The 11,344-nt window shown below is 50.6% G+C and overlaps 1 protein-coding gene across 1 annotated transcript; it reads right to left on the reverse strand.

Moving 5' to 3' along the window:
- Positions 1 to 232: 232 nt before the first annotated feature.
- LOC137825054 (uncharacterized) lies at positions 233 to 1,588 on the reverse strand. The gene has a single exon (XM_068630728.1). It carries the CDS (start codon positions 1,586 to 1,588, stop codon positions 233 to 235), a length of 1,356 nt encoding a protein of 451 aa, XP_068486829.1.
- Between the last annotated feature and the right edge of the window lie 9,756 nt (positions 1,589 to 11,344).

Here is an 11,344-nt window from a genome sequence, read left to right on the forward strand (position 1 = left end):
TTGTTCTTAAATCTGTTCGGTACTCCTGTTTTTAATTCAATTATGTTCGGTCTATCCTTTTTATTTTCCTTTGTTGATTCAATTTGACAATATTTGGTTCATCCAAATGAGTTTGGGATTTGGTGCTTGTTATTGGTGAGTTCTTGATTTTAGAACCATGATCCAACTTCTAAGAAAGTGCCTCTATATTTTCCAGCTCAAGGTGATTCCTCAAAGTGTCAAGAATCTTGTTCTATGTGGCTATTGGAATCACATCATACCCCCTGACTTCCACTTGATCAACGACAAACCCGTACAAGCAGCCCCCATATGGCCTCAGTTGATCGGGGGACAATTGTAACTTTTCAAAAGTCGGCCAGAACATCACATCTGCCAAGCTTCCTTGGTCGACCAGCACCCGGTGGATAGTCCTTCCTGCCGTGACAAGCGAGATCACAATAGGGTCGTTGTCGTGAGGCACAACGTCCCTAAGGTCTCCTTTGGTGAACGTGATGTCCACGTCGGGTGAGTGATCCTCAAAAACTTCCACCGACATCACCGACCTTGCGTACTTCTTGCGCTGCGATGCAGTACACCCTCCACCTGAGAATCCACCAGCTATGGTGTGGATCTCACCGTGAATGGGCACCTCGTGCTGCTGTCCTTCATTGCCCGCCGGTTGGGAACCAGTTGATTGGCCCGCTTGCTTCTCCAGCAAGTAATCTTTCAAGAATCCACACTTGACCAACTCAGCGAGTTGGTGTCCCAAAGCCAAACACACGTGGCCAAAGCTCTTGTGGAACTCGCACCATGCGTCTGGTTTTGGTCCCAAAACCTTTTCCGTCATCTTCTCAGGCACCTTGAGCCTGGCAGCAATGTTCGGGATGGCGATCAGATCGGCCAACCCCATCACGAACTCATACCTTGGAGGGCGATTACTCTCTCTGGGCATCCCCGACCCCTCCCCCTTATTCTTCTTAGGGTCATAAGGATGGCGCATCCTTTGGTCCCTCTTCCCCGCCACCGCCTCCATTACCCTCTGCGGCTGGACCCTTGCCTGGGCGCGCGACTTAGCTGGGGCCACGTTTCCCCTTTTCTCGGAGACTTCGCTCTCGGCGGCGATGTGAGCCATGGCACGTCGCCGGATTTCAGCGAACGTGGCGGGGTGACTCCTGATAAGCGACTCACTAAAGGGCCCAAGTAACACCCCCTTTTTGAAGGCATGTACAAACATTTCTTCATCTTTACCTGGCAAGCGGACTATCTGAGCTCCGAATCTGTTCAGGAAATCCTTAAGGGACTCCCTTTGGTACTGCCTCACGTCGAACAAGTCGTAAGACACCAACGGTGGCGCTTTGTTCACTATATACTGCTCAACAAACATCTTAGAAAACTGTTGAAATGTGGTAATGTGGCCAGTAGGTAAACTGACGAACCAGTCCAGCGTTGTTCCACTAAGAGTGCTCATGAACACCTTACAGTAGACCGCGTCCGACCCCCCCGAGAGCATCATCTGGGTGTGAAACACCGTGAGATGAGCCTCAGGGTCCTCCGCACCGGTGAAAGACGCCTTCACCGCCACCGTATTGGCCGGGACCACCGAGTCCATGATCTCTTGAGAGAATGGCATGGGGGTGCAGATCTGTCCCCGACCGCACACTCTTCCCGTTCTTGAAGAGCTTTACGTAGCTCTTCGTTGACCCTGTTGAGCTCCTCATTCCTAGCTTGCGAGGCCACCAGCGCCTCGTGCATTCTTTCTTGTTCAGAACGTGATGCAACTACGTTCTCCTGCAGCATCCTCATGTCCTTGACCTGCGTCATAGACACAACATCCTCATCTGTTGACGGCGTGAATGAACTCGATCGCGTTGTCCTCATCCTTTCCCAGCAAACTCAGCAACTCAAAGAAACTCCAAATGAATGGTGAGAACTTCGAAAACCGACTGCAACAGCAAGCAGTTGGACAGAAAACACCAAAACTTCATCAGACTCGAACTGTGGTTAGGAATCACCTTTTATACGGGTGGGCGCCAGATGATCCTGCCGGTTGACCTAGCGCAAGGGCATTGCGTCGTCACGATCCTCCTCACCAGCTTGACACCACGTGCGCAAGGGTTTAGTATTCTTTCTTTGAGTGATTTGAGTGTCTTTTAATTTTCATTACAGCACCATAATTGTTCCATTTTCTAACCTTGTTTTTCTTGAAATTGTTTGTTCTTGTGTTTGTTGTTTTCTTTTTCTAATGGCTGCATATTCAAGTGGTGACTCTTCCAAACCACACTCTGCTCATAGAGCTTATATTCTTAATGAATTAAAAGAGGTAAAACACGCCCTTGCTCTAAAGGATGAAGCTATGAAAAAGTTGGAGGAAAAATTAAAAAAAGTTGAATTGAAGCAAGATAGGTCATCCACTTCTATCCATGGAAACCACCATTCTCATAGACATTCTTCTAGAGGTTCTTCCAATGCTCACGACCATGAAGAGGAACATATAAGGAGGAGACATCACCATCATTCTCATGAAGATAGGTGCCAACATGTGGCATTACCTTATTTTCAAATTGTAAAAGTACCTAGCTTTAGTGGTGATAGTGATCCTCATGTGTATTAGATTGGGAGGCTAAATGTGAACAAATTTTTAAAGCCTATGGGGTCCATGAAGACCAAAAGGTGAAAATAGCGTCTTTAGAATTCATAAATTATGCCAAGAAATGGTGGCATAGCCTTGTAATGGACATTGGATATAACAAGAGATCTCCCGTGGTTTCTTGGAATGATTTGAAAGAGTGTATGCGCGCAAGGTTTGTTCCTCCTTCTAGGAAGCAACACTTGTTGAAGTTCCAAAGGCTTCCTCAAGGACATAAGATGGTAGATGAATACTTTAAAGATTTTGAAACAACTTTGACTAAAATGAATATGCATGCTAATGAAGAGTCAAAGATAAAATGGTTTGTACGTGGTTTGAGAAAAAATATTAGAGAATTTGTAGAATTAAATGAGTACTCTTCTTTAATTAAAGTGGTTCGCGTAGCCATCAAGGTGGAATCATATCTGTACCGCCCTGATGGTCGGATGCGATGACGTGGCATCCTGTTACAGTGTAGGCGTGTTGACAAGGCGCCAGGTTGACAGTTGGGAAGGAAGTCGGGAGGCACGTGTAGTCGCCGATAGTTAAGTTGGCGTGTTCCGATCTTCAGCTTACCAGAATAGGCGATCGCCAGATGCAGACTCAGGCGACCAGGAAGTCGGAGATCGCCAGAACAAGCACATCGCCGAAGTTAAAAGAGAAGCAGATTATGAAGGTGGCCGGCGAGACCACAGGGAAGGTGTATGAAGGCCCTACCTCGCCAGTTTCAGTAGAGATCGCACTCCTGAGTTAGCTATGCACTGGGCAGCACCATGCATAGGTAACTTAGCCAAAATGAGAATAGAAGTAGCGCCAAGTCAGGGAGCCTCCAGATGATGGCACGTGTACAGTTGGATACGAGCCACGTGTCCAAGTCTGTAACTGCCAGGGGAGAGAAAACCACCAGGTATATAAGAGTTCCTAACAGATTTTCTAAGGTACGCACGTTCAGTTCATACACTTTACGCTTGCGAGTGACAGAGCTGTTTGTGAGAGAGATTTGCACGGTTCCAGTTCTTAGTATTTGGTGATACCGTCACTGACTTGAGCGTCGGAGTGCGATCGGCCGCAGCGGCGCCGTATCGTTTCTTTGCAGGTTCTTGAGATAGATCCAGAGCAGGAACGGAGGTGGGAAGCGGCGCGCACGTCGATCCTTTGACGAGGCATTCTCCAGCGCTCCGGTCAACAGGCAGGATCATCAGGCGCCCACCGTGGGGCCGTGTAAAACGTGCTCCCATCCACAACGTGAGTTCGCGGAGGTTTTCGAGGTTTTCTGCGCGGTTGTGTGCTGGTGCAACCGTCGTTCTTGGTTTCTTTGAGTTTCGTTCGGTGAAGTTTATGTTTTGAACCGTTCGTTTGGCTTTTCGATCGGTGGATTCGAGTTCTTTCGAGTGGTTGTTTGGTTCGCGGGGAAACGGTGGTTTTTGGTGAAGCTGCGATTTCCTTCGAAGGTTTGCGGTGTTCTTGAAGTTCTTACGCAGTTTCTTGAGTTTTCCCCGATTGATCGCTGGTTCGTTCGTGGTTGAAGTGTTATTTGCTGTATTTCTGTGGTTCGCTGAAGTTGATGAGAAAGATGAGGAGCAATCGTTCCAGTCCCGTGGCTCCCGTCGCAGCTGAAGGCGACGCCGCCATGACCATGGCGCAGATGGCAGAAATGATGCGCTCATTGCAGGCCACTGTAGAAGCCTCGCGCGTCGAGCAGGCAAGGATACATGAAGACCTGGTCGCCTCTCGCGCCAGAAACGAGGAGCTCAGCAAGGTAGCTGAGGAGCTACGTCGAGCTCTTCAGGAGCAGCAGGTTCGTTCTTCCGCTGAAGAGGTGGCACCGTCGACGCCGCCTCGTGTTTTCCCAATGCCTTTCATTCAGGCGATTACCGACACGCCAATTCCCACGAGCGTGGTCCCGGTTAAAGCTGTTTTCACTGGCGTGGAAGATCCAGAGGCTCATCTGACCACGTTCCACACACAGATGATGCTGTCAGGGGGGTCGGATGCTGTCTATTGTAAGATGTTCGTGAGCACGCTCCAGGAACGGCGATGGAGTGGTTTGTGAGCCTGCCTAATGGCCACATAACTAATTTTCAGCAATTCTCGAAAATCTTTGTCGAGCAGTATATTGTGAACAAGGCACCGCCCAGAGTGTCCTATGATCTGTTTGATATAAGGCAGTACCTGGGGAGTCCCTCAGAGACTACCTCAATCGCTTCGGAGCACAGATGGTCAGATCGCCGGCCAAGGATGAAGAAATGCTGGTTTATGCCTTCAAGAAGGGCGTGCAGCCAGGGCCATTCTGCGAAGCCTTGATCAGGGCTCATCCAGCGACGTTTGCTGAAGTCAGGCGGCTTGCGGTGGCTCACATCGCCGACGAGAGTGAGGTCGCCGAGAAGAGAGGCAGTGTGGCTCCCGTCAGGCCACGCGCCCAGACCAGGATCCAGCCACAGAGGGTGCTGGAAACGGCAGCGGCGGCCAGAAAGGATCAAAGGACTCGCTATCCTTACGATAGGAGAAACAAGGGAAGAAGCCAAGCGCCAGCACGCCAACAACCAGCACGCCGGGAATACAATCGCCCGCCTAAGCACAAATTCGTCATGGGACTAGCGGACCTGATCGCTATCCCTAACATATCTGCTAGGTTGAAGGCGCCCGAGAAGGTGGGCGACAAGGTGTTAGGGTCGAAGCCGGATGTCTGGTGCGAGTTCCACCAGTGCTTTGGCCACAACCTGGACTCGTGTTTGTCTTTAGGGTACCAGCTCGACGATCTGGTTAAGAGCGGGTTCCTAAACGACTATCTGCTGGACAGAAGGACCGGAGGAGCGTCGAGTTCCCAGCCGGCAGGGGGAGAAGCCCAGCAACACGAGATGCCTATCCATGGGGAGATCCACACCATTGCAGGGGGTTTCTCAGGTGGTGGATGCACCGCATCGCAGAGGAAAAAGTACGCGCGATCGGTGATGTCGGTGGACATGTTTGAAGATCACTCGCCCGAAGTGGACATTACGTTCACCAAGCAGGATCTTCGGGACGTTGTGCCTCACGACAACGATCCCATTGTTATTTCGTTGATCACGGCGGGGAGGAAGGTTCACCGAGTTCTGGTGGACCAAGGAAGTTCGGCAGACGTGATGTTCTGGCCGACTTTCACGCAGCTAGAATTGCCCCTTGACCAGCTAAGGCCCTATGGAGGGTGCTTGTATGGGTTCGCTGGCGACCAGGTGGAAGTCAGGGGGTACATTGAGCTGAGAACCACGTTTACCGATGAGGCTGGGTCGAGGACGGAGAAAATCAAGTACCTCATCGTAAACGCCCCTTCAGCATATAACATCCTGCTGGGAAGGCCCACCCTTAACAGGATAGGCGCAATTCCATCGACTCGGCACATGAAGGTGAAGCTGCCGTCCATGAAAGGGGTGGTAATCACGATAAAGTCTGATCAGAAGGAAGCGAAAAAGTGCTATGAGAATAGCCTGAAAAATAAAAGATCAGTGAGCTATGTCACAACCACCCCACCGCCTGGTGTGAAGCCCAGACCGCCGATAATGGAGGAGGCCGCCGGAAGGGACGTAGAGATGGTAGATGCTGGGCTGGGGGAGAGGAATGCTGGCCTGGAGGAGGAAGAGGCGCGGAATCGCCCGGAGGAAGCAAGGGAACTCGGAATCGCCAAGGCGGTGATCGCCAGAGAATCAAGGCCCAAGCCCGTCGAGCAGTGGCTCGAGAAGGAGATCGGGGGGAAAGTTTTCAAGCTCGGAAGATCTCTGGAGGTCGATCTCCAGGACCAGATCGCCAAGGTGATTGAACGGCATCTGGACGCGTTTGCCTGGTCCGCTTCGGACATGCCCGGGATCGATCCCGACTTCTTGTGCCATCATCTGGCGATGGACAACATGGTGAGACCGGTGCGGCAAAGAAGGAGGAAATTTAATGAAGAGAGGAGGCAGGCGATCAAGGATGAGACCCAGAAACTCCTCGCTGCAGGCCACATCAGGGAAGTCCAGTACCCTGAGTGGTTGGCGAATGTCGTGCTGGTGAAGAAGAGCAACGGGAAATGGCGCATGTGCGTCGATTTCACCGACCTGAATAAGGCTTGCCCAAAGGATTCGTATCCTTTACCAAGCATTGATGCCCTGGTTGATAGTGCTGCAGGGTGCAAGCTGCTGAGTTTCCTGGACGCCTTCTCGGGCTACAATCAGATCAAGATGCATCCCATGGATGAAGAAAAAACAGCCTTCATGACGGAGAGGTCGTGCTACTGCTATAAGGTGATGCCGTTTGGGCTGAAGAATGCGGGGGCCACGTACCAGAGGCTGATGGACCGAGTACTTGCACCAATGCTGGGAAGGAACGTGCAAGCTTACGTCGATGACATGGTCGTGACCTCGCAGGAGAAAAGCAAGCACGTTGCCGACTTGGAAGAATTGTTCACGACGATCGCCAAGTTCAAGTTGAAGCTCAACCCGGAGAAATGCATTTTCGGCGTGGAGGCTGGAAAATTTTTGGGTTTTCTCTTGACTGAAAGAGGAATTTTTGGGTTCACAATACTGGTGATGACTGACCTGCCCATCCAGAAGGTCTTGAAGAAACCTGACGTTGCAGGAAGAATGGTGAAGTGGGCAGTCGAGTTGTCAGAGTTTGACATTAAATATGAGCCTCGAGGCCCGATCAAAGGGCAAATCTTTGCAGATTTTGTAGTCGAGCTCTCTTCAGAGGCGACGCGGGTTGAAGGAGACGATTTCCGTTGGGTACTCTCGGTGGATGGATCGTCAAACCAGCAGGGTAGCGGTGCTGGAGTCATATTGGAAGGACCCAACGGCGTGCTGATCGAACAATCATTGAGATTCGCCTTCAAAGCCAGCAACAATCAAGCAGAGTATGAGGCGCTGATCGCCGGGATTCTGCTGGCTAAGGAAATGGGAGCCAGAGTGCTGATGGCTAAGAGTGACTCGCTGTTAGTCACAGGGCAAGTAACAGGCGAGTTCCAGGCTAAAGATCCACAAATGGCGGCTTACTTGGCGTATGTGCAGGAATTGAAGAGTTCCTTTGCCTCTTTTGAAGTGGTGCATGTGCCCCGAGAACAGAATGCCCGAGCTGACTTGCTTGCTAAGCTCGCCAGCTCAGGCAAGGGGGGTAGGCAGAGGACAGTGATTCAAGAAACTTTGAAGACGCCGAGGGCATTTGTAGCAGATCACCTGGTCCTTCAGATAAGCAGGTCGACGGAGAGAGCAGCGAGAAGCCATAAGTCTTTGACGCAAGAAACTCTGAGATCGCCGAGAATTAGAGCATGTCGAGGAGAGAAAGTGGATGTGATGCATGTCTGTGCCACCCACGAGCCAGACACTTGGATAACACAGTACAAGCGGTGCCTGGCGGATGGCCTCCTCCCGCTAGATCCAACAGAAGCTAGGAAGGTAAAGAAAAATTCCAGCAAGTATACATTGATTGATGGCGATCTGTACAGGTTTGGATTCACTCACCCACTCCTGGAATGTATACACGGCGAGAAGTGCACGAGGATTATGGCAGAGCTACACGAAGGAATATGTGGAAGTCACGTCGGGGGTCGAGCTCTGGCCGCGAGGACTCTCCGTGCAGGCTACTATTGGCCATCCATGAGAGAAGATTGCAAGAAGTATGCCCAGTGCTGCAAACAATGCCAGCAGAACGCCGATTGGCACAAGGCACCTCCCGAGGAGTTGAAGTCGATCTATAGCCCTTGGCCGTTTCATACTTGGGGAATCGACATCCTGGGACCTTTTCCACTGGCGATCAGGCAGATGAAGTACTTGGTGGTGGCGATTGAGTATTTCACCAAGTGGATTGAAGCAGAACCAGTGGCCCAGATCACCGCGCACAAGATCGAAGGCTTCGTATGGAAGAATATTGTGTGCCGGTTTGGAGTGCCTAAGCGCCTGGTATCAGATAATGGGACTCAGTTTGCGAGCCACCTGTTGAAGAAGCTTTGCGAAGGGGTCGGAATTCAGCAAGTGTTTGCATCCGTCGAGCACCCTTAGACTAATGGCCAGGTGGAATCGGCTAACCGGGTGTTGCTGAGAGGTTTGAAGAGAAGGCTCGAGAAAGCCAAGGGAAGTTGGGCTGAGGAGGTACCCCGAATAGTTTGGGCGTACCACACCACCGAGCAGTCAGGAACCCATGAGACCCCGTTTAGCTTGGTCTATGGGTGTGATGCCATGATTCCAGTCGAGATTCAGGAGAGCTCGCCGAGATTCCAGAACTTTGTAGAGGAAGACTCGAATGAAGAGAGAAGACTGAACCTGGATCTGCTGGACGAAGTCAGGGAGGAGGCAAGGCTGAAGGCTGAGGCGGTGAAGAGAAGGGTCGAGCGAAGGTACAACTCAAAGGTGATGCCAAGGCAGTTTAGAGAAGGCAATCTGGTGATGAGAAAGGCCCATCAGTACGAGATGGAGAATAAGCTATCACCCAAGTGGACTGGACCGTTCAGAATAACCGAGGCACTCGGGAACGGAGCCTATCGCTTGGAGACGCTGGAAGGGGGGCGATCCCTCGTACCTGGAACGCCACACACCTGAAGTTGTACTATAGCTAAGAGCTTTGTAAGTAAAGACAAACACAAATATTACATTGCAATGTCTCTGTTAAAACAGTTTCAAGGGGGCACTCTTTTTTCCCTAAGGAGGGTTTTTAATGAGGCCACCCAATAAAAGAAGAGTTTTCGAAAGTATAAGGTGTTTTCAGATTGCATATGTGTTATTTCCAAAAGTTTCGAAGAAAGACCTTGTCATTCGTACATGATTTAAGGCACGAAAAGATATGTCGCGTGTTTTCTAAAGTTTTAAAGTCCTCATCGTTTTTCGGCGATTAGAGGCACCAGTTAAGTTTTTAAAGTCCTCATCGTTTTTCGGCGATTAGAGGCACCAGTTAAGTTTTTAAGTCCTCATCGTCTTTCGGCGGTCGGAGGCACCAGATGGAAGACCTCAACGCTCTCGCGCGTCCTGAGGCAAGTAAAAGACCTCCTCGCCGTCGAGCGTGTGCAGGCGAGAAAGAGTAAAAAGTCCTCCATGTTTCTGGGGGCGAGAAGATGGAACCCCTGGGGCAATGTAGAGGCAAGTTAAAGACCTCCTCGCCGCCGAGCGAGTGCAGGCGAGAGAAAGAAAAGGTCCTCAGTGCATCCAGGGCGGAGGAGATGTACGCCCTGGGCAAGTTGAGGCACCGGATAAAGTCCTTATCGCCGTTGTGCGAACTAAGGCCCATCAAAGACCTCCTCGCCGTCGAGCGAGTGCAGGCGTGAGAAAGAAAAGGTCCACAGTGCATCCAGGGGGGGAGGAGATGTACACCCTGGGCAAGTTGAGGCACCAGACAAAGTCCTTCTCGCCGTCGAGCGAGTTAAGGCCGTTTAAAGTCCTTCTCGCCGATGAGCGAGTTCAGGCGAGTAAAAGTCCTTCTCGCCGATGAGCGAGTTCAGGCGAGTTAAAAGACCTTCTCGCTTGTGCGCGAGTATAGGCAAGATAAAATCCTTCTCGTCTTGAACGAGTTCAGGTATGGCGAAGAGGGTGGAAGAAGCTTGAAAGGTGGCTAAGGTAGGTTCGAAGAGAACGCCTAGCCAGCCAGTCTCTAGCTCTGGGGTTCAGGGAGGTAAAGGAAGATCCCAAAGGGCATTTCTGCCTCAGATAAAGAAATGACTGCCAGGGCCTGAGGCTAAGGAAAGCTGGTGTTACCAAGAGGTCTAGGTGATCGTGAAAAGTTCAAACACGGCGAGAAGGTTGAAAGACTTGTTTGATAAAGCGGGTCGAGTGGGACGTTGTTTGAACCGATGATCGAATCACAGTTCGTTGCTTGGAACTTTTCTTACGGTCAGGTTAGTGCCTCAGGGGTACAAGTTGTTTAAAGCGATTATTGCTTAAGTTTGAATCGGCTCGAAGCAGTTACGCCAAAGGTCATGTTTGCAAAATCGCTAAGTTAAACGCAGCAGAGTTAAACATACAAAGAAAGTAAAGCGCTCAAAAGGAGTCGGAAGAAATGTCCAAGTTTCGATATTGAAATAAGAAGCTGTTCAAAATACGTGTGCAAGAGTTTTTTACAAGGCAAATACAGGTGAATTTATAAAGAAGCAGATGGGGTGGAATTGGTTGAGCCTTCGGCGGGAACGACCTTTCCATCTACTACTTCATTGTTTAATGACACCATGCTGAGGTCGAGATCAGGGAATAGGCATGCGAACTGTTCTCGAGCGGCATCAAACCCGGCAACCAGAATCTGAGCGGAGCTTAGCTTAAGTTCTTCAATTTGCTTTTGAAATCCTTCAACCTGCTGCTTAAGCTCCTTGTTCTGCTGCTCCAGCTCTTCGACCTGTTTTCGGAGTTGTTTGTTGGTCTCTTGAGCTTGAAGAAGGTCGTCAGCCACCTTCTTGGATTCTGTTTGAGCTTGGGCCAACTCGGCAGCCATCTTCACCTTCTCTTTGTTTGCCTCGGAGAGATCAGCCATGGCGTCGTCTCTTGCTTTCTCTACTTGCCCAAGTAGCTTATCGCGGTCGATCGACCTTTGCTCCAGCTTCTGTACCTTATCGGCATTGGCTTGAATTTGAGCCTCCAGGTCGCTCGCCTTGGTACGTAGAGGCACGATTCTGCTTTCAAGTTCGACTTTTTCTTGGGCAAGTTCATGGACTTTGCGGCGAAGGTCAACAGCTTCCTTGCGCGCAAGCCTAAGCTCGGTGTTTAGGGCATCCTCCACTCGAGAATGTTCCATTTCCGCGAGCGTTAGGCTGAATGA

Source organism: Phaseolus vulgaris, chromosome 8 (assembly GCF_000499845.2).
Source record: "Phaseolus vulgaris cultivar G19833 chromosome 8, P. vulgaris v2.0, whole genome shotgun sequence".
In the NCBI taxonomy this organism is placed as follows: domain Eukaryota; kingdom Viridiplantae; phylum Streptophyta; class Magnoliopsida; order Fabales; family Fabaceae; genus Phaseolus; species Phaseolus vulgaris.

Coding starts and splice junctions, on each gene's coding strand:
- LOC137825054 (XM_068630728.1), bottom strand. CDS start 1,588: ATGGACTCGGTGGTCCCGGCCAATACGGTGGCGGTGAAGGCGTCTTTC.